Source organism: Lingula anatina, chromosome 3 (genome assembly GCF_051362555.1).
Source record: "Lingula anatina isolate TDL-2025a chromosome 3, LinAna3.0, whole genome shotgun sequence".
Lineage (NCBI taxonomy): Eukaryota > Metazoa > Brachiopoda > Lingulata > Lingulida > Lingulidae > Lingula > Lingula anatina.
The window spans coordinates 11567935-11588722 of record NC_141769.1 but is presented as its reverse complement, the minus strand read 5'-3'; the positions used below and the strand labels follow the sequence as shown (position 1 = coordinate 11588722).

General features: G+C 36.3%; 3 protein-coding genes across 5 annotated transcripts; 2 read left to right on the top strand and 1 right to left on the bottom strand.

Moving 5' to 3' along the window:
• Positions 1–113: 113 nt before the first annotated feature.
• LOC106169412 (uncharacterized) lies at positions 114–6222 on the top strand. 2 transcript variants are annotated; one of them, XM_024075954.2, is made up of 5 exons: positions 114–264; positions 2196–2310; positions 3052–3110; positions 3927–3967; positions 4121–6222. In XM_024075954.2, exons 1-5 carry the CDS (start codon positions 223–225, stop codon positions 4458–4460), a joined length of 597 nt encoding a protein of 198 aa, XP_023931722.2. In that variant the 5' UTR covers positions 114–222; the 3' UTR covers positions 4461–6222. The 2 variants fall into 2 exon arrangements, with proteins under 2 accessions (XP_023931722.2, XP_086864568.1); XM_087008442.1 differs by lacking the exon at positions 114–264 and adding an exon at positions 346–430.
• Positions 6223–7572: 1350 nt separating this feature from the next.
• LOC106161931 (uncharacterized) lies at positions 7573–17260 on the top strand. 2 transcript variants are annotated; one of them, XR_015333425.1, is made up of 6 exons: positions 7573–7658; positions 10391–10493; positions 11197–11258; positions 11643–11713; positions 15331–16031; positions 16183–17260. XR_015333425.1 is itself a non-coding variant. In XM_087008441.1 (5 exons), the coding sequence occupies exons 1-5, from the start codon at positions 7611–7613 to the stop codon at positions 15665–15667; spliced, it is 621 nt and encodes a 206-aa protein (XP_086864567.1). In that variant the 5' UTR covers positions 7573–7610; the 3' UTR covers positions 15668–17260. The 2 variants fall into 2 exon arrangements, 1 of the variants encoding a protein (XP_086864567.1); XM_087008441.1 differs by having other exon boundaries at positions 15331–17260.
• Positions 16450–19764, bottom strand: LOC106161930 (uncharacterized). The gene is made up of 3 exons (XM_013539009.2): positions 18363–19764; positions 17425–17516; positions 16450–17073 (listed from the first exon to the last, which is right to left on the bottom strand). Exons 1-3 carry the CDS (start codon positions 19702–19704, stop codon positions 16450–16452), a joined length of 2058 nt encoding a protein of 685 aa, XP_013394463.2. The 5' UTR covers positions 19705–19764.
• Between the last annotated feature and the right edge of the window lie 1024 nt (positions 19765–20788).

Sequence of the window (20788 nt, the reverse complement as noted above, 5' to 3'; positions counted from 1 at the left end):
CTCTTCTCTGTGTCTGAAAGAGGTGTTTAGACTTGTTGTTTGCATGTTCCATATATCATGATCTTATCTTTATGTTTTGGAGGAAATAAAGACAGACATACCTGTTGATCACAAATAACGGAACTGACCCTGGCTTAGCGGAAGTACTATTTTTAGTTCGGATATTCACTGAAAAATCTCCCTCTCTTTATCTTTAACACGAGGATATCGTGGGTGGCAAAGATGATAGTGTCTGTAATTTCCTTAGCCATCATTTTACAGTGGGTAAGACTATATGTATGTAGTACTTAGATAAAGCTCGTTTAAATTTCGTTTCGTTTCAGTTCGTTTAAAAGACAAGGGAGATTTTCCAGTGATTTGCTTCTCTTTAGAAAAGACAGATAATTATATGGTTATCTACACCAGTAGGACCGGGTCATTTTTTGTTAATGTAGGCCTATATTGTATAAATAATACAGGCACATTGATTGTAGATCTACAATGAAAAAGTATGAATTAGTAATTATTAATGAAGAGGGACTGTAAGGAAAAAAAGCCCCACCCAATGGTTAACGTTATAAAATCACCGTTTTCTAAATATAGCAATCAATGGCACTGTGTTACACTGAAACTGAAAAGATATGACAGCGCAGTATACATTCCCAACTTAAATAATTCAACAGTTAAGAGATTTTTTTCAGATTCAAAGTGTACACAAAGAATTTTGATTTGAAAACCATTAAAAGTGGCACGTGTATAGTCTTACTGAATTAATTGGATTTGTTTGATGAGGACTCCTGTAGTGAGCAATGTGTACTCAGATTTGAAAATTATTACACGTATTAGACGTGGTGTAGGCACACATGGCAGGGAATTCGATACGATAATTATATAAAGGCAAAGCAGCTTGCCCCATTTCTTCTACGGGAAATAACTTACCTTAATCTTATTGCCATGAGAATATACGTTTTTAAAGCACAAAACACCCCCTTGTTCCCTTTTCACCACCCATTCATTTCTGCATAGTTGACGACAAGGGTGTGGACTGGTGCTAGCATTTTTGATATTTTTGAAAGGAGAAATGAGCCTCTATAATGAATATCTTTGTTCGTTTAACAAAGACATTGTGTTGGCTCAGCACTTATAAAACACAAGAAAATTAATTCTTGACATTGGATAGTTATTTTCTGTAAGCACTTATTAAAAAGCTGTTAAAAAGGTATTGATAGCTGTACAAGTGAGGGGGATCTGTTTGAAATTGATACTAGTTCTCCCCCCCCCCCCCTCAAAAAAAAAAAAAAAAAAAAAAAAGCTGCTATTATATATCAGCTAGTGTTAGAAATTCTATCTCCAGTTTTGATGCAATAGAATTATCTCATGGCATGACAATATTTATATCCTCATTATCTAAGCGGGTATGGAAAAAAAATCCAACCTATTGATCCCCTTAAATGCAAAAAAGTGGTTATAACTCATGTCATTTTAACACCATTGAGTTCTTTTGAAATATTCATCACAGTGTCATTTTGGTCTTATGTGTGTATTCATATGATTTTATAATGCTACTGTGATAGTTACTGTGACTTTGTGCCTTTAGACAATCAATAACTAAGAGCGCATTCACAACGAGTTGAGCCAGATTTTACAAATCATGGGGACTAAATATGGCGGACGTACATGAAAGAAAAACCACCTAATCTTTTAATAGTCTCTCCGCCTCTCACACGCCTCCCCAACATCGTCCCTGCGGGGGGACAGTCATTAAATCTTGGCTCCATTGGGACGACACATGGGAGGCGTGTGAGAGGCGGAGAGACTATTAAAAGATTAGGCGGTTTTTCTTTCATGTACGTCCGCCATATTTAGTCCACAGGATTTGTAAAGCCTGGCTCAACTCGTTGTGAATGCTACCTAAGGCTCTATTTCCATAGATTTTAGATCAATCTATCCCCGCGGGGAGTCTCACTAGATTACTTTCAGATAAGCCAACTTAAATGTCCGTCCCGCCTACTACAAGCTGTAAGGGGGTAATTAACTTTCGTGTCCGCCCGGCTGACAGCTATTTAGCGTGAACCCCCAGGGAGTTAGGTCGATCTAAAGTAGGTCGATCTAATCTATGGAAATGGGGTGTTACAGTACAAGTCAACATCATGTTGCTAAATTAAAATTCATATTTAGTGCAGTGGATATAGTAGCTTCTATCAATATCTTTGTAGGTAAATGGAAATCCCAGTAGCCCCAACCACCTGCATAGACATGGCCATTATCTCCCTAGGAACGCAACTAGAAACCAGAACTCTGTGCTTAGTTACATGTACATGAAGTACCCAGGTAAGATATATGTGCAGTTAGACATGCTGTTGTTTTGTACAATGTTTTGTATTTCCCTGTTGATGTTACCCCTTCCCTTACCCACCACAAAAATTACCTCATCATACCAGGACATAATTACACAGGCCCGTAGCCAGGGGGGGTTCGGGGGGTTATAAAGAACCGCCCCTTTTGCTGGGAAAAGGTCCACTCTGGGTAAAATTTGATCTAGGTACATGAAGTTTTTATGGGAAAAGGTCCACTTTTTCAGAAAAAGAACCCTCCTTTTGAAATTGCTGGCTACGGGCCTGTTACAAGTATGTGTACTGTTAACTTTTTTATTTTGTATTTATTAATTTTGTATTCCAATCGATTTATTTTGCTTGTTCCCTATTGTAGGTTTTATTATACATCACATGTTGTATTATTTATATTACTTTGACCGCATTCACAATGAGTTGAGCCATGGCTCTACAAAGTCACGAACTAAATATGGCGGAAACACATGAAAGGAAAACTGCCTAATCTTTTAATAGTCTTCCGCCTTTCACCCGCCTCTCCATGTGTCGTCCCAATGGAGCCGAGATTTAATGACTGTACCCCCTATTAAAGACTATTAAAAGATTAGGTGGTTTTCCTTTCATGTATGTCTGCCATATTTAGTTCGTGACTTTGTAGAGCCATGGCTCAACTCGTTGTGAATGCGGTCTTTTATTGCTAACTGCATGCATTTTCCTTATATTATTGTTCATTTGAACACAGATTGGAACAGAGATTCTAATGCCCCTAAGAATGAGCTTTTGGCAGATGGCATTAATAAGGTAAGATAAAATGATTGTCAAAAAAAGTATTTCAATAACTTAAAGGTTAACTGAAAGAAAAAAATCAAATCTGTTTTGCGTTTAAAAAATGATAACTTTTAACTCTATCACAAAGGAAATGGGATACATTACCAGAAGCTGAAGGCCTGTTGATGGTAAGATTTAGATAGTAAAAAAGTAGTTTGATATTATCTTCTGCATGTGAGTGTAAAGATATTTTTTTTATTTATAATTAACTGTGTTAACTTGCCTCAAAAAAATAAAAGTGGAGTTGGGCGAAAGCCAATATTGTATTTGCATGTGGGATTCAGGAATCGTGACAAGTTCAGAATTATCTGGTGAACATGATTATAGGCAATGGTTATGTAAGAATTGTTCCATGCATGGGTAGTGTTGGACCTCCTTTTTTCTTTATTCTTTCTTTCCTACTTTATTTAGTTATAAATTTGTTTATTCATTCATTCATTCATTCATTTATTTTATTTATTGTTGGTTCATTGTGAATGCACACTAAAATAAAGATTGTTTGGTTTTTTTCCCTTATTCTGCTTTTTGTGTGCTAACATATTTTTGAGAAAAGGTATTTTATACATATATTAATAATGTTTAAATGATTTCTGCTTGATTAGTCCATAAACTATACATTGACCTTATCAAAAAATCTTTACAGAAGTTTCATATAAAGAGAGAAAATTTCCTCATACTGACTGTGACTCAGTTCAATGCTTGTTGTAATGTACAAAAGAATATAAAACCACAACATGTTGTTTCTGCTGTGATGAACTATAATGCACATTCACATATTTTTTGTTTCAGAAATGTGGGGCCCATGAATACTTTTCTGAAAAGAAAAATAGGTAAGCCTTAATTTTCAATTTGAGGTCAATATCAGTACAACAGTTAAAAAACTCCTGTGCTAGCAGTCTGTCTTGTTCTCACAAGAAAATGTTTTAACTTAATTTTAATTATAAGTGATTAAAATCACTGGAATAATAATTATTCCATTTCAGGTGCCTCAGATGTTCTTGTTGTAATGTTGTGAGCCGCCATGACAAAACCAAAACAAGGAAACTAACTCCCCTCACGGAATGTACAAGTAACTCCCAAACGCGTGCTGATTTCGCCTGTTCACAAGATTTCTCCTGGGTCTGTGACACCAGAGTACAGAATGATACCACTAAGCCATACAATACGGGTTTCAAGGAAACCACTCGGTCCAAAGTGACGGATAGGGATCAGATTCGAAGAGATAAAAAGCCACCAAAATCGTCCTCTTCTAACCTGAAATACACACCCGTCAATGCACTTTTAAGATTGGTCTTTGTTGTAATCTGTTACAACGTTTTTTGAGTAATCAGAACATTTAATGGTGGTTGTGGGGTTTAGTTAATAGCATTTCTTTCAGTTATATCCACAAGGCTTTTGCATTTAGAATATGTAGACTAGTTCTTCACTTGCCATTGGCTACATTTATAATCCTTTTTTTATATATTTCAAATACATATTTACAGTACTTGGTATGTCTTATAAGAATTAAAGGGATAATAACTCTTCGTATGAGATCTATATTTCACAATAAAAACCTTGTGAATAACTCATAGAAATACAATATATTCTGTTTTACCAGAAAAACAGCAGTTATAGCTTTTATTCTGATATTTGAACTTGTCTTTAGACCACGTGACCTCCATTGATGTCTATACTCTGTTAAAATCTCTTAAGAGATTTTAACAAAAAACCAAACTTTTTAGAAAAAAACCAGGGACTAACTTTGAATGTAAAAATGGATTCATTAACCATTGGTAAGTATGGGAAAATTGTTGTTTACTCCAGGAAAATTCATTTTTTGGCCGAAACGAAGAGTTATTATTGCTTTAAGTTTGGTATAAATGTATGTAACATCAATTTTTATACTTGAAGTTAAGATGTCCACTAAGAAAGAAAAGCTGATAGCTGTATTACAATGTATGCATTTCAAGCTTATGTTTGTATTTCTGTAACACCTTTTATATATGCAGTGAAGTGCATTTAAAGCTAATTAGGTTTTATTTATTTTTTGGTGGGTCTCAGGAACTAGTAGCTTTCTCGTATCTATCCAAACTTGCTTTTATTGTTTACACCTTTTATAAATGCCATGAAATGCATTTGAAGCTTATTAGATTTTACAGGCCCGTAGCCAGGGGGGTTCGAAAGAACCCCCCTTTTGGCCGGAAAAAGGTCCACTCTGGGTAAAATTTGACCTAGGTACATGGGGATTATATGGTAAAAGGTCCACTTTTTCAGAAAAAGAACCCCCCCCCTTTCAAATAGCTGGCTACGGGCCTGTTTTAGCATTGTTAGGTGGGCTCCAGGAAATAGTAACTTTCTCGTATTATTATCAAAATTAAGCGGTGTAGGATTTGTTTTCATTCTGGTATCCTGGCAGTGTGTGTTTCACTCTGTCATAAGTGATAATTGATAAGATAATATGTTGACAGCACTGACTTAAATTAGAGTTTTTTAAACATTGGTGGAATTCCTTCAAATCAACAAAGTGCACTTTGGTAAGGGGTTCCACCAATATCCAAGATTAAGCCTAGCTAAAGTCAGTGTCGTTTGCACTTTTTGGCGAGAATTTTTTGTTGGAAAATCTAAAATCTAAAATCTCGCCTATTTTTTTTAAGCAAAGCTAAATTTACTAAATTTCATATATAGCATGTTTTAATTTACTTTTCGGAAAAAGCCTAAGTCAGAGACAAGTCCAGTTGGTTTGTAAAATGATCGTAGTTTAAACATTGATGCCAATCTTGATTGTTAGAATATCGATGACCATCCTGTATATTGGCATACGCCATTATTACTGTGAAACCATGGACGGCATTGTCAAGGAAATAACATTTTGCCCAGCAATTTGGACAGACACGTGTACGCACACATGCAGGGCTTCGCTTTTAAGAAGTGATTAGGATGCGCACATTTGTTTCTAAGAAGCAAGCTTATCTCTGGGACCTGTAATGTATAAGATTACCTATGTGGTTGTCAATTTACGTTGGAGCAGTTAGCATTTTTTAACCCATTACAACTGGTGGCTATTGTATTATTGACAGAAAAATAAAAACAAGCTTCTTTGTAATTAATGTTTATTTATTTATTAAACAGTAATTACAGTCTTTGTAAAACATATTGGACTTTTAAAACAAATGATGTATTGTTGGAGAAATGCACAACAATTTACTTACCGAAAATAAGTAAACATACTTAAACTCGAAGGCACGCTGAATACTTGTACCAAAATAGTTATTTCTGCAAATGCTTTTATCCATAAGACACTCAAAATTTTCTGTTGCTTTGAAACTAATTAGAGAATTTGAATGATATAATATTTGAACCACTGATTTTCTTTATTAATTTTTATGTTGGTAATCTTATAATGTATTAGTTGTTTTTATCACTTTTCTTATAGCAGTAGTACATGTACAATCCAACTTTAGGTAGCAGAATAAACACTGTTAGGACCATTATTATTATAAAATACATATGACAAGAAACTAACTATTATGAATCCAAGAAGCAACAAACAGTATTTAACTTTTGCACTACAAAATGCAGTTTCAAATTAAAATTAACCAAGGTGATTTGAGGTTATGCACCGAATAACTATGTTAATAGAATTTATCGATAAAGCATCTTGTACGTTTATTGTTATAGTGAGAAATGACGACAGCAGTTTGGAGCTTTCGAATGGTTATTCACCGACTCTCGCTTCATACAACTTCACAAATATTTATACTCAATTTCTCCGTACTGATCACGCATTTACTTGTTTTCTTTTCCATTGTCTTTGCGTGATTACAAAATATTTTCCATTCGCATGTTGCAACATTATATATTTTTCTCAGTGAATACTAAAAGCACGAAAAATCTAAATCATTATTAAGCTTGTATGTCAATTAAAATGTGAAGTAAAGGTGAAAAAATAGATACAACTTGGTGCAAAGCTCTTATAAATGTACAGGCAGTACAAATAGAGCAGCCGAAACAAGTTGTTGCATAACCCAACAACGCGTCACTGCTTGACTAAGAATGCTAACGTAAAGAGATCCGTATAAGTGCCCTGAGTATTGTATATAGAATCGATTCTTCGCATTACTTTGAGCGTGATATCACTCTTTTTGCAACGTATGAACATGAACATATAAGCAGCGTATGTAATTGTTTTAGAACACGCTCAAACATTCTAACATACACAGTCTTATTCGGCCAAGGCTAAATGTAGTGTCAGATTGTCTGAAATCAATATCAAGTTTGATCGGGAATTAGTAATGCATAAGTATAGATCAAACTATACGCGCTAGCCAGTTGCAGAATTGTTGTCTCATGAACGACACACACACACACACACACACTCACACACACACTAAAAACAATGGAAAATCCCCACTATAAATAGCCTACTCTCAAGTGGGGGTTTTTTCAGCGTCATTGAATGTCCTATTTACCACTTTACACAAGGCAGAGAAAATGGCGAGTCAACTTTTAATGCTAGTCGCAATTTGTTCTTTGTTGTTGGTAAGTTGCTTTCTTTAAGTATAACTTTGACATGTATTAAATAATCAAGGGTTTGGAGTATGCGACAGGTGTCTGAGGTTTCGCCTACAAAGTAGAATGATATCGACCTCACCCCTATTAGCAAACAGGGCTATGACCCGTTTCAGCAAAAAAAAAACATGTTCGACAATAAAGTGTCTTGCTATCTTTTTGCAAAGTCGTCACCTCCTCTAGAATTCAATTAGTTTTGTTTAAATCTATTTCCAACGCAGATGTTAGACAAATGTTTGTATATTATTTCTACTGCACAGACCTATGCCCAGGCCAGGGTCAGAAAAATCCCCTGGATTTTTAATTTTTTTAAAGAAATATTTGACGGCATATATATATATATATATATATATATATATATATATATATATATATATATATATATATATCAGGGCCGTAGCCTCCGGGGGGGGGGGGGAGGGGGGGCAGGGGGGGGGCAGCTGCCCCCCCCCCCCCCCGGGATTTGAGGTGCAAAAAAAATAATAATAGCAAAGGTTAAAAAAAATAATTGCAAAGTTGCTTTCAATTCTGTGAGAAAATGCACTCATGGCCACTAGACAATCATTCAACAATCTGTTTAGAAAGGTGTACTGTTTTTAGCCAACTCAGTTCATACCGCAAAGCTCACCCTCCCTTAGGGAGCTATCCCCCAGGCAAAATGAACCCACAATTTCTGACTTCTGATTGAGCAATAAATAACAGTTAAAATGCACCAGAATCCAGTATTATACATACAGTTTTTAAAAATTTTCCACACCGTGGGAGGGGGACATCCCCTCGTGCCCCCTCGTGTCCGCTTACTGTCCCCCCTGGCATTTTGCTCAGGCTGCGGCCCTGTATATATATATATATATATATATATATATATATATATATATATATATATATATATATATATATATATATATACAGACTTGACATTTAATATGGAATATTTTTTTCGAAATAATTTTGTATCAGTTTTTTCCTATTTTGCGGACTGATAAATGAAAATAAGGATTTAAATCGTGTTTTAATAACTTTAAATTATCTATTTGATGTCATTGTGACATCAGTTCATTAATGGAATTCGCCAGAGAAACAAACAAAAACACATTGCCTATTCTATGTCATACGACTCCCATTAAAAGAGATATTTTGGATCTCCATATTTTCCAAATTATCGTCCGTAAAAGGGTAATACGCTCCACAAAAGACCCTCATGTCAGTTGCTAGTCACAGTAATGGTCGTTGTTACGCCTGGCCTCTTCGTGGCTGTTGCCAGCGCTCTCAAGCGGCAAGGCATTTCTTGAGGGTAGGTTTTTAGAGTTCAATCTGGAATAGCATTCTAGGCATCGGTCTGAAATTGTCCAATCTGGTCCAGTTTTGTTGTAGGACATGTAGGCAGTTGATTGGTGAGTAATGGTCTACCGAAATATTGTCTATGTGGTTCAAATGTGGCGATTTTGATGACCAGGGTAGCTGCTCATCCCCTTGGTTCTGTAAGTTATCTGCTATTAAAAGTGCTCTGTGTGAACCTGCAACCTCATCGTACAACCTAGAATTGTTCCTAAGGTGCCCCCTATCAAATGATAGTCAAGTGGTTCCGAGATCATCCCTTTATTTGATCTGGTTCAGGTTTTCGTCGATGACTACCATTGGTGTTTTGGCACCAATGTGGAATCTACTCCAAATACTGACGCTGTCAATCACCCTTGTCATTTAAGACCCGGCATATGCTTCGTCGTAGGCCTCTTCTGGATATCTGTAAACTCTGTTTTGACTAATTGGGCGTTACAGGTGAAATCTGACCTCAATAAAGAAAGCCACGCAGTTTCAGTGTTCTACCCAGAATCGTTCATGACCCCCAATTCATTAGAGAAACAGACGACGATGTTTTGCTGTATACAGTGGGTACCTCGGAGGTCATTAGGTGTTCTTACCTGCTAAAACCAGTTTGGTGTTCGCTAAGGGCTTTGAAAAACGCATTTTAGTGGCAATTTATCCCTCGTTCTGAACGGGCTAAGTGTTTTTTGTTTAGTTGCAGCAGCGTATCCCGAAAGACAGTGGGTCTTGTACCCTGTAGGTAAAATGTTGATACATTGGGGGTCACCTCTGTGTAGGTACATCAGTCTGGGCATTACTCTATAAAACTGTGGGGACCGTTCCGTTTGGCGCTATGATCTGTCTGGTGATGTCTGTCTTTTTCGCGCCATTCTGCCTTAGATTAACAAATTTGTAATGCACTTCTTGACTCATCTTACGCACTGCAAAATTGGCCGCTTGCATGCAAAATTTCAAATTTTTCTATGCAGTAGTTGCTGAAATATGGATACTTTTTTGACAGAACCAAGCTTTGCCTAAGCCAAGCTTTGATCAGCCCAAAGGAACACTATCCAATTAAATCACTTCAAATTACACAGTGTAGCAGCGCAACATGCATGAAAGTCAGTTAATTGGTAGTGACACACATGACTGCATACTTTTACATTCACAAATCTTATATGAAATCGGAGTTTTTTTTAAAAAAGAACGTATTTTTACCTAGGTATACCTTCGAAACTGAAATATTCCATATTAAATGTCAAGTCTGTATATATATATGCCAAAAATCGATCTTAGGAAAATCGTGCAGTATAAGCTGTTAGGGATATTCAGTATAATTTTACAAAGAATTAAAGCCAAGGCCAAATTTTTAAATGACAAATGTGTTTGCATTTTAGGTATTTAGTCATCCTGTGGACTCACAGTCATCCAAAGGGCGCTCCTTGTCTGAACAAGTTGATGAGAGTAGAATAGAATTTAATAACACTGTGGTCACAAAAGGTACGTGTATGATATTTGACTGTTATCAAATTGTGACTGTACTGGGTAGCATGTTGAAACAGCCGTCTGTCCAAAATGCTTTATATGTATGCTCTGCAAAGGGCGGTCCTGATTCCTTACTTTATTCAGATATCCGAGTGGCGATTTTAGAAAAAAAAAATAACCCCAGTCATTTGGCCAGCTGAACTCGTTCAGCAAGACGTCTTTTTCAACATGATATATTGTCATGCGGTTAAAGAGGTATTATTCCAACCATCTACAAAACCCTTTTTAACGCTAAATACTCCCGTGCTATGTGTTTGATATTTGAGGTATTAAGTTGCTCGAGAGGTGGGTGGGGTAAATGTGTAACTACCCTGCAGCAGTTGAGGTTTCCTGTCTGATGTGTTATCTGCATGTATTGTAAAGTAGATGCATCATGTGCATGATCTATGTTGTATCTAGCAATATTTTGTAGCTTTGTTCCAAATTTATGTTTATTGGCTGTTATAGTTCTAATTTTATGTTAATTTTCCAATTTTATGTTTATTTTATATTAATTGACTGTATACGTCACGTATACAGACCTACTTATATAGACCCACTCACAATGGAACTTTTTTGGTTAATGTTTCCCGTATCTTTGTCTTTTTCTGTTTTTATTCTCCGTACAGCATGTGTCTTAGGTTGGCTTTCATTTACTTTTGCTTTACGTATATGGTAGTGAGAGATTCCTTGCATGTGTCCGGGTGGGAAGACTATCAGAAGAGCCGAATAAGACTGAAGGTATATTTTCACAGTAATGTAGAAGTAGTGATGTAAATTTATATACTCACATCATTTTATACCTGTTCAATTTTAGACAAATAGTGTCTAATTTATTATGATCATTAAAGCGCATCAAAAACGTCTGTATCAAAAAGTCATACAGTCGTACTTTTGTCTGATTTTTTCTCTTATGTTGCGCTTTGTATAATTTTGACTTTTATTTCATTTGTACCTGAGATAGCCATGTGTAATGCGCCATTATTCTTTACTTTTAATATTAGATTGAGAGAACATAATGCCAGCCAATGTATCACTGATTTCGTAAAAAAAATGGTAATTTTTGTAAAACAAATTTAACACTAGTGGAACGGACCATATTGATTCCCTGTATCGTAATTTTAGCGGGAGGCACCGTGTAACCCAGGGAACTCCAGCTGCCCAGACGGAAATTATTGCAATCATTTGACAAACCAGTAAGTACATTCCAAACATAGATAAACTTAAAAAATTATTTAATTCCTGGTGGCCAAAAATATACACATGCATGAGAGTGTTTAGATATTTCTCTTGCAAATCGATTAGTTAGTGAATTCATTGCAATTTATCGATGTTTGATTAAAAAACATTGTTGTATGTTACTTTTTTCACATCGTATTAGATTTTTTTCTGCTTGTAATGAGAAACACATGAAATAGAAATTTAAGTTATTCCTGAATTTGTTTTCTTTTTCTTTAAATCATAAAAACCATTATATGTAAGGCAACGGGAGATTGACATACACTGTGAAGTGAATATTGATCGCTTCAGCTTCTTTTCTTGAATAAATTTTTTTCAGTTTATTTATTTAAAATTTTATTAATTTTCTTCTCTCATTACTGTTTTATGTCCCGTTTGTCATCTGTATATTTCATTTGTTTGGGTTTTTCACCATGACGTACACCGTATTTTTGCATATAATGACCAAAGGTTTAAAAAAATCGCCACTTTGCTTTCAGTTTGCTTGCTGTTGTCCCTTCATTTTTAATCTTTCCAACTTTCCATACGTGCAGTGCGTCAATATTCTCACCTGTTCTATTTGCTTGTTTTTATGTACAGACACAGATGTGTCTGTACATATAGCCATCACCTGCGTCTGTCGTCGCCGTCGCCGTCGTTGCCGTCGTCGCTGTCGTTGCCGTCGTCGCCGTCGCCGTGGCCTTTTACCGATAACACGATAAGTGGAAAACCGTTTTTTCTTTTGGCTTGAAACTTACAGAACTGATGAATATTCATAATAAGCAGGTCAAGTTCGAAAATCAGCATGATCGGGCCATTTTTGGGGAATTTATGCTGTTTTTTCACTTTTTTCAGCATTTATGTAGCACCGATAACACAATAAGTGGAAAACCGTTTTACCTTTTGGCTTGAAACTTACAGAACTGATGAATATTCATAATACACAGGTCAAGTTCGAATATCAGCATGATGGGGCCTTTAATATGGAAGTAATGCAGTTTTTTCACTTTTTTCAACATTTATGCAACACCAATAACACAATATTTGAAAAACCGTTTTACCTTTTGGCTTGAAACTTACAGAACTGATAAATATTCTTAATACGCAGGTCAAGTTCGAAAATCAGCATGATCAGGCCATTTATATTGAAGTTATGCAGTTTTTTTCACTTTTTTCAGCATTTATGCAACACCGATAACACAATATTTGAAAAACCGCTTTACTTTTTGGCTTGAAACTTACAGAACTGATGAATATCTATAATACGCAAGTCAAGTTCAAACATTGGCATGATCAGAGCATTTTTATAAAAGTTTTGCTGTTTTTTCACTTTTTTTCAGCATATTTGCAACACCTATAACACATTTTAAGGAAAATCGATTGGCCAATTGTCTTGAAATTCACAGTAGTGATCAGTGTTACTGAAATACAGATTAAGTTTTGAAAATAAGCTTGATCAGTAAAGTTTTGGTGAAGTTATGCCTTTTTTTGTATATAATTGTTTTTTTCCTCAAATTTAATTCTCAGTCATGCTAACAGTCTCATTTTTGAACTAATTAGATATGTTAAGTTGTTCTTTTGACATTTTCTGCATCTTAACAACATTGTTAGTTGATTATAAAAAAATGATGGTAAACCTGATATTGTGTATTGTTTAATAAGTGTCAAAAATGGAAAAAAAAACATATCTTTACAGTTTGTCAGATTCAACCATTCACTATGTTCAGAATTTCAGAATGGAGCAAGTTGGACATTTATAATTGTTCTATTGATATTTTTGCTTTGACAACATATTTTTGATTGATCATATTTTGCTTTATGTAAAAAAGGTGTTGAAAATGGAAATAAACTCTTTCAATACAGTTTTCTCTTGTTTACATTTTGGGATTTTCAAAGTATGACTCTGAACTCTATAGGCTAGTCACATTTTCTGAATATCCATGATACTTTTATTTTATTATTAAAAAATTTATGGTTATTATGCTGTTAAGCATTGTGTAATATTGCATAAAAATTGAACAAAACCCTATTCTGGGCACTGCCTCCCTAGTGGCGGTGAAAGGAAAACCATGTCACTTGCTCTTCTCACACTTACAGGAAAGAAACATATGACTGAAATACAGCTTCAGTTGAAAAATTGTCTCATAAGTTAATTATTTGGAAGTAATACAGGTTTTTTGTGAAAATTTTTATCTTTCACATGTTGCAATTTTCAATGTGGGACTTAGAGCTCCCTTGGGCATGAAGCCCAGTGGTAATCAAATTTTCTTAATGTCCATGTTTTTAATAGTAGATATTTTAAAATTGGTGGTATTTAATTAGTTAATCATTATGTAATGTTGCATCAAAATTGACAAAAAACCTACTTTGTGCTCTGCCACCATTAATATTATGTAAAGTAAAGTGTTACTTTCTATTTTTTTAAATATTCTTACAAAAATGATTCTTAGGATTGACATACAGTTCATATTAGAGAACCAGCTCTATTGGATTATCATTTTTATTAAATTTATGAATTTTTTGTGAAATTTTCATTTTTCTCACTCTGGCACTTTCTAATTGTAAACTTGAACTCTGATGGGCCTGTAGCCTTATGCTTTTACTTTCATCAGTGTTACCTGTACGTTGTGCATAATTAAAATTTGATGTTGACTGTGCAGTTAAACATAATGTATTATTGCATCAGAATTGGCAGTCTCCTGTTTTATTTTGTACATTATTGTTTTCTGCTTTTCTTAAGGTGTGACTTATGGGCCTGAAGACCTTTGATAGACAAATTTGTGTGGTCAGTCTGTAAATTCCCCTTGGGTATTCACTAGGCTAATTTCAGTGCTATAAACTCATTTGCCTAATTAAGCGGCCATTAAATGAAATTTCATAAAGCACACTTGTTGATATTTCCCTGTAAACTCCCAAAGGTTAAGCTCTCTGCTAGATAACATAGTGTCCATAATAAGGAAGCAGTGAATAGCAGCTTCATTGGAATTATATTTTTGTTGTTTTCTTTTTAATTTTTTCTCCAACACTGGCATTTTTTAGATGTGATTTTTAACTCCCATCCACCTGAGGCTCTGCACATTTTCAGTATTTCCACATAAGCAGTTGTATTGGTATTTATGTCTTTAAACAGGCTATAATATTATTTTATGCACTGTCATCATTTTTCATATATTGGGACTTTCATCATGTGAACTTTAACTCTCATGGTCCTGAAACTGTAATCTTATTGAAGGGGTGGATTGAGACCATTTTCTGGGTCTCCTGGAAGACAGTCAGATTTTAAAGTTTATATTTACGGGTTTCTGTTGGAAGACCATCAAAATGGAGGATGGATCAACAAAGATACTTTGGAATACTGTCAGAAAATATCTCTGGATCTGCTCCTGTTATTGACCATGTTAGCTGTTGTGCATGATTAAAAATCAGTGTTGACTGACTGTGCTATTATAAGCATATATTATTGCATCAAAATTAACAAAATGACCTATTTTGCATCTTTTTTTTCTGTTTTTTGTCTGTACATTTGACAGCTTTGCTGCCTTGTTTTTTTTTTCGTTTCTGTTTACATAGTCCCCGTTCATAATTTTATCTCCAGATGTGATCCATGCTCATGCTGTACCAAGAGAAATCCAGTGACGAAAGAGATTAAAGAGTTTGCAACAAAAAGTGAATGCGCAAGAAATTCTCCAGCTGGGTCCACTGCCCTGTGTGCGTTAGATTTTTCCTGGGAATGTGTGTCGGATTCTGGCGAGGGGACAGATGTGGCCAGTACGTTGGTGTCCCAAGAAAATGACAATAGCTACACGCAAACGGCTTTTAATACTACTACTGCGGGCTCTACAGTGCCCGCCAAAAAAGCGAATGCGATTCGTGTGAGAGTTCGGGTGGAATTCATGGTATTCGTGATATGCGGCGGTCTGTTTGTTACATAAGAAGAAAAGGGGATGATGGTGATATAAGTTAATTCTCTTATATGAAGTCTACCTTTGCTCTAATATTTTCTTCAAACTTTGTTATTGTTTTTTTTTTAATGGAAGCCAGTCATTTTTCTTATCACGGTGACAAAATTTTGCAACTGCAACTGAAGCAATTTTATTGAGTCAAGTTTACTTCGCATTTAGCATTATTTCCTTTTACATATGTATTTTTGGTTTTTATGTGAGCTTTTTCTAATGTTTGGTTAAAAAGTTTCGTTCTTTTTTCATATGCAGGGTATTAACTATATATTTGGCTTATGTTGTAAAATTACATTGTCTTTTTCAAAACTTTATTAACATATGTGGTGGAAATGTACAGGTAATACCCTGAGTGTCAGAGCAACGTAAAAGCTAGCTTGTTAAATATATACCTTGTGATGGATTCGCTTTTACTAGGTATTGTTGATATGGATTATATATGAAATCAAGATCGAGCTGGCAATAACGGAATCTAGAACCTAGGGTAACAGGTAATGGATTGTAGTTCACTTATCTCCGGGTCCTGAGATAGACTCTGAGTAAATCTTACTAGTTTTTGTTCATAAAATAACATAATAGTATGATGGCAACAAGTTTATCGAACTTTTGAGAATTTGGATTTATTCTATCTCTAAAAATAATGACATGATGCAAAACGAAACCATATTCAAAACTCAGATCGGAAACGTACATCGGAAATGTACATGTGCTTCGCTCCTGGTTACCGATAAAGCGTTCTGTCGGGGCACACCGTTCATTTAGCTTATAAGCTCACATATGATAATGTGGACGAAAACCGGCCACGTGAACCAAATGACTGTGAATGCCATCCAACGGGTATAGCTGCGGGGATTTCCACTATTTCCAGCGGTCTTATCTGGTAGGGGTGGCTCAACCTTGCTTGATCCCTCATTACTACCACAAGGCACTGTGTCATCCAGGATTACTCTAACATTGAACTCGACACCATTGTATGGCACGGTTGCTTTCTTCGCGTGCAGGATATCGTTGATGCGATTCTTCAATGTTTCCAACATTCTGACCCCATCATAATACCAGCTGATCTGTTTTTGCAGTACAAGAATGCGGTGCATAATCACCACAACATTGGAATATGGCGCCATCTTCATCTGATCCACAGTGGGTTTGGAACATGCTCCGCGCGGTTGCAGTACCCATTCATTTTTAAACATCCAAGCAATGTTACTGGATGTATGAAAAAAATAACTCAAGTAGTTACGGAACACCCTGCAAACACCAAGCATGTCTCCAGAAATGTTCAAAGAACCACTGTGAGTTAGCGCCATTTGCAATTGGTAACCTACGTTGAGAAGGGCTAGTGCCGGGGAGAGACAGCGTTCATTTTCCGTACTGCATGCCGACTGGAATGGAATGGATTTGCAATGAAATCTATTTTCACATAGAAGCGATTTCAAAAATCCTATTATTTTGGCATATTAAAGTTTTAAATCTGTGTTAGGTTGTCACTGTTTTGTTTGAAATCAGAAAAATGTTCAAATTATTTGAGAGATAGTTGTCCACTCCGGAAATATATTTTATATTATTTCATGTTATAGTTGGTACTTTCTTTCGAAATTTACTGAACAAAAGTCGGAATTTCATCCCATTGCGTGATTGACTATGGTCATCAAAATGGAAATCGCCAGAATAATTTTAGTTTACCACGTATTTGTATTACTAACGGGAATATCTGTTCCTGTTACAAGACTTACCATGGTTTTTGGTAGGCATTGTTTGGCGTATATCTTTGAAGGATCAAGCATCATTGTGAACCCTACTGGAGCAAACGTCCTCTTTCCTGAGGCTACATGAATGAAAAATAATTTTAAATAATCTATTATTAGTACTTAATCGATGAAAAGTTCTATTTCATAGTATCGAATTGTGCAGTAAGCAAGACTTATTGATTGTTAACAAAGATTGGATTTAGTATGGTTTAATATGATTTATTATGTAATATTTGCAGCATTTATTACTATTCAGTATTTGCAACATATACATTAAATTAGTTGTACAAAAATACAAGATCAAAATTTCACAGCGGCACGGAGGCCAGGTCTACAACCATGGCGATTTTTTTTATTTTCTTTTTCTTTAGAACTAGACTAAGACTCAATTTGGTTGATCTTTTGCACGAAAACAGAACCACGTTGGAATGGTTAGAATGGTATTTTGTGTAACACCAAAGACATATATTAATAGACATCTAAAAAACTTCTAAAAATATTAAATATTATTTAAGGGTGCTTTCCCAGAGATTTAGATCGATCTAAAGATTAAGTTTTAGATCGACCTAACTCCCTGGGGGTTCACGCTAAATTGCAGTCAGCCGTGCGGGCACCATAGTTAATAACCCCCTTACAGCTTTTAGTAGGCGGGACAGACGCTTAAGCCGGCCAAGCTGACAGTAATCTAGTGAAACTCCCCACAGGGATAGATCGATCTAAAATTCTATGGAAATGGGGTGTAAGCCATTGACCACAGAAACCGGAGCACCTGACTACCCAGTCGCACAGGATCTCTTACCTGATACCAATGAAATGAATATATTCTAGGAAACCGCGTGTAACTAATTATTAATTCACAGTTAAAAAGATCTGTCCTCTTTTAGAACAAAAGAAAAAACATATAAAAAAGATGTACATCTTACGTGGAGTAGAGCACGCTTGTACAATTGGTGGTGAACCTAAACTGTAGAGACAAAGCCAACAATATATGTTCCTGCCATACAGTTCAGCTCCGTGCGACCCTCTCTTTATGTAGACTAGCGAGAGTGGCCCTGCAGAACACATCTCTTTGTGTATTGGATCAGCGTCTCGTTTACATAATCTACCGGTGTTCCACAAAATTGACGTAACTGGACTTTCTCCGTTCGGAACACATTGCCTTCCGGGAACTGACGGTGGTGGAACATAGAAAATCATGCAGCCCGGATCTGACTTGATGTGGATCAATATATCATCAATGCTAGATGAGTTAAGATAGAGCTCCGTGCTGTCTCCCCAAGTTAATCGGCAGGTGAATAAAGGCGTCCACTTGAGGTGGTTCGTCGAACCGTGGCAGGTTGCACAGAATTTGTTTTGATAAGTCAGTTTTGTGTCTGGATCTGAGACTGGCAGCAAACTGTCAATGTCATTGGTTTCGGTAGCATTTTCACAAAAGTTACGCTCGGTGCTGCTCAACCAATTACTTGGGCAAGAAGTTATCATCCAAAAATACCCACTTTCAATTCCGTTCAGGGTGGTTGTAGACTGCAATACGCAATCTATGTTATCTTTCAGAGCAGACTTCTGTATTGCTTGTCCTTGGGGTACTGAGTTATTCCCACAGGAATGGAGCGGTTCGCAGCAATCTCGAAACAGATTGCAGAGCTCGTCACAATGACACAGCGCCTGCACACTGACAGACATTTCATTCGACACTGCTGCGCAAATGTGATTGTTCATTGTACGGTTGCCTGTAATGCCCCATGGACGATCAGTTGTATTCAATGGAGAGGGCGTAGTCTGCGTAGTCACCGATCTCTTGGCGACGTTCCGGCGGACGTTCTGCAAAGGGGGATAGATAGTTGGGATTGTGTTCTTAAAGAACGACGGTATATCACTTTTCACGCCTTGTTTAGTCGGTAACACTTCATTGCCCGCTTCTTTCTCGTTACTGGTATAGGTCGGTGACTCCTGGGCAGTTGAAACCGTCGTGTTACATAGTTTCCCTCTGACGCATTGTGTAGACTGACGGATGCTGACAGTTGTTTTCGCTGTTTCTTTAGACTGACTCTTTGTTGTGTGGTTCTGTTGTCCGAACGCTGCAGTCCAGAGAAGAAAGAGCACAAGCATGTTAATGCTTGATGAGCTCATTGTGATGGAGGCACAACCGTTGGCGAAAACAATTTGGATATGTTTGATATTCACTAACTGCAACTTTGTGACGCTTGTCCAGCAGCGCATCTCGTTTATAACATGCGTCACCGTAAGTGCAAAGGGTGAGGTCATTCAGCTGGTGTAATTGACCGCTGCTCCTTTGCAAGGTTTCCAATGATATAAGGACATAGATCGGGGATTATCTCTTAAATGCTTGATCACTTTTGTTCTTGAAAGCATGTTCCATTACAGAATGTGCAAAATTGTAATACAGATCTAGATAATGTCAGTCAGGGCTTCGTTTGTTAATTTTATTGTTTGTTTGTGTGTTTAAAAATGAACCATTTCTTATAACTTTCTAGTTATTTGTTTATTGGATAACTGCGAGGGAGCTTGTTGCTTAGACCCGCCCATGTCATCAAAGGGGAGGCGCCATAGGAGCTATTCAGGTGAACGCTGTAGTTTTGGATTGTTTAAGTTGTATCCGACTTGAAGCAGTAGAGCAACAGACGCATGCCATGGTGGGTAAAAAGTAAGGAGAAAGGAACTGTGGAAAAATCAATTTGGAAGTTTGCGAGGCCAGTATACGAAGACGAAAGAAATTCGTCACCAGATACTGACATTCAGAGTACCACCAGCACAGGTGCAAGTGGCACTTAATTCACTCGGCTGACACTTTGATCGGAATATAAATATAAACTCAACACAAAACGACTTTTAAAAACCACCCTTGTCTATTATAATGCAAAAAAGTCCGATCAAATTGGTAAATTATTATTTTTAACAAATTTAATAAAATCGCCATTCGTATGCCTTAGTAAGCGTGCGTTCCACCCGTGCTCTGCACCCGACTGCTATTTTCCTCAGTGCGGATGCTAGCCCATCAAAGAAAATAACCCATTAAATATTTTTGGAAACGAAGAAATGTTGTAGGGATAAATTTAAACTTCTATGTACCGTTGAGATTGTAAGATAGCTTCCCAGCTGGTTAAAATGAAAATCCTCAACCCGAAAATGCGTCACCAGTATGGTTTTGAAACAAGCGATAACAGAGACATTCCACAAAATGAGAGAATGTAGGCGTCCGCGCGCGCGTGTGAGAGAGATAACAAGTTCAATATCGCAGTATAATTTTTTTTAATGTAATGAAAGGGACACAGTTAAACGTTTCACATTATAATGTTATAGTGGTGTTTTCGAATTAATGTCAGTCAGT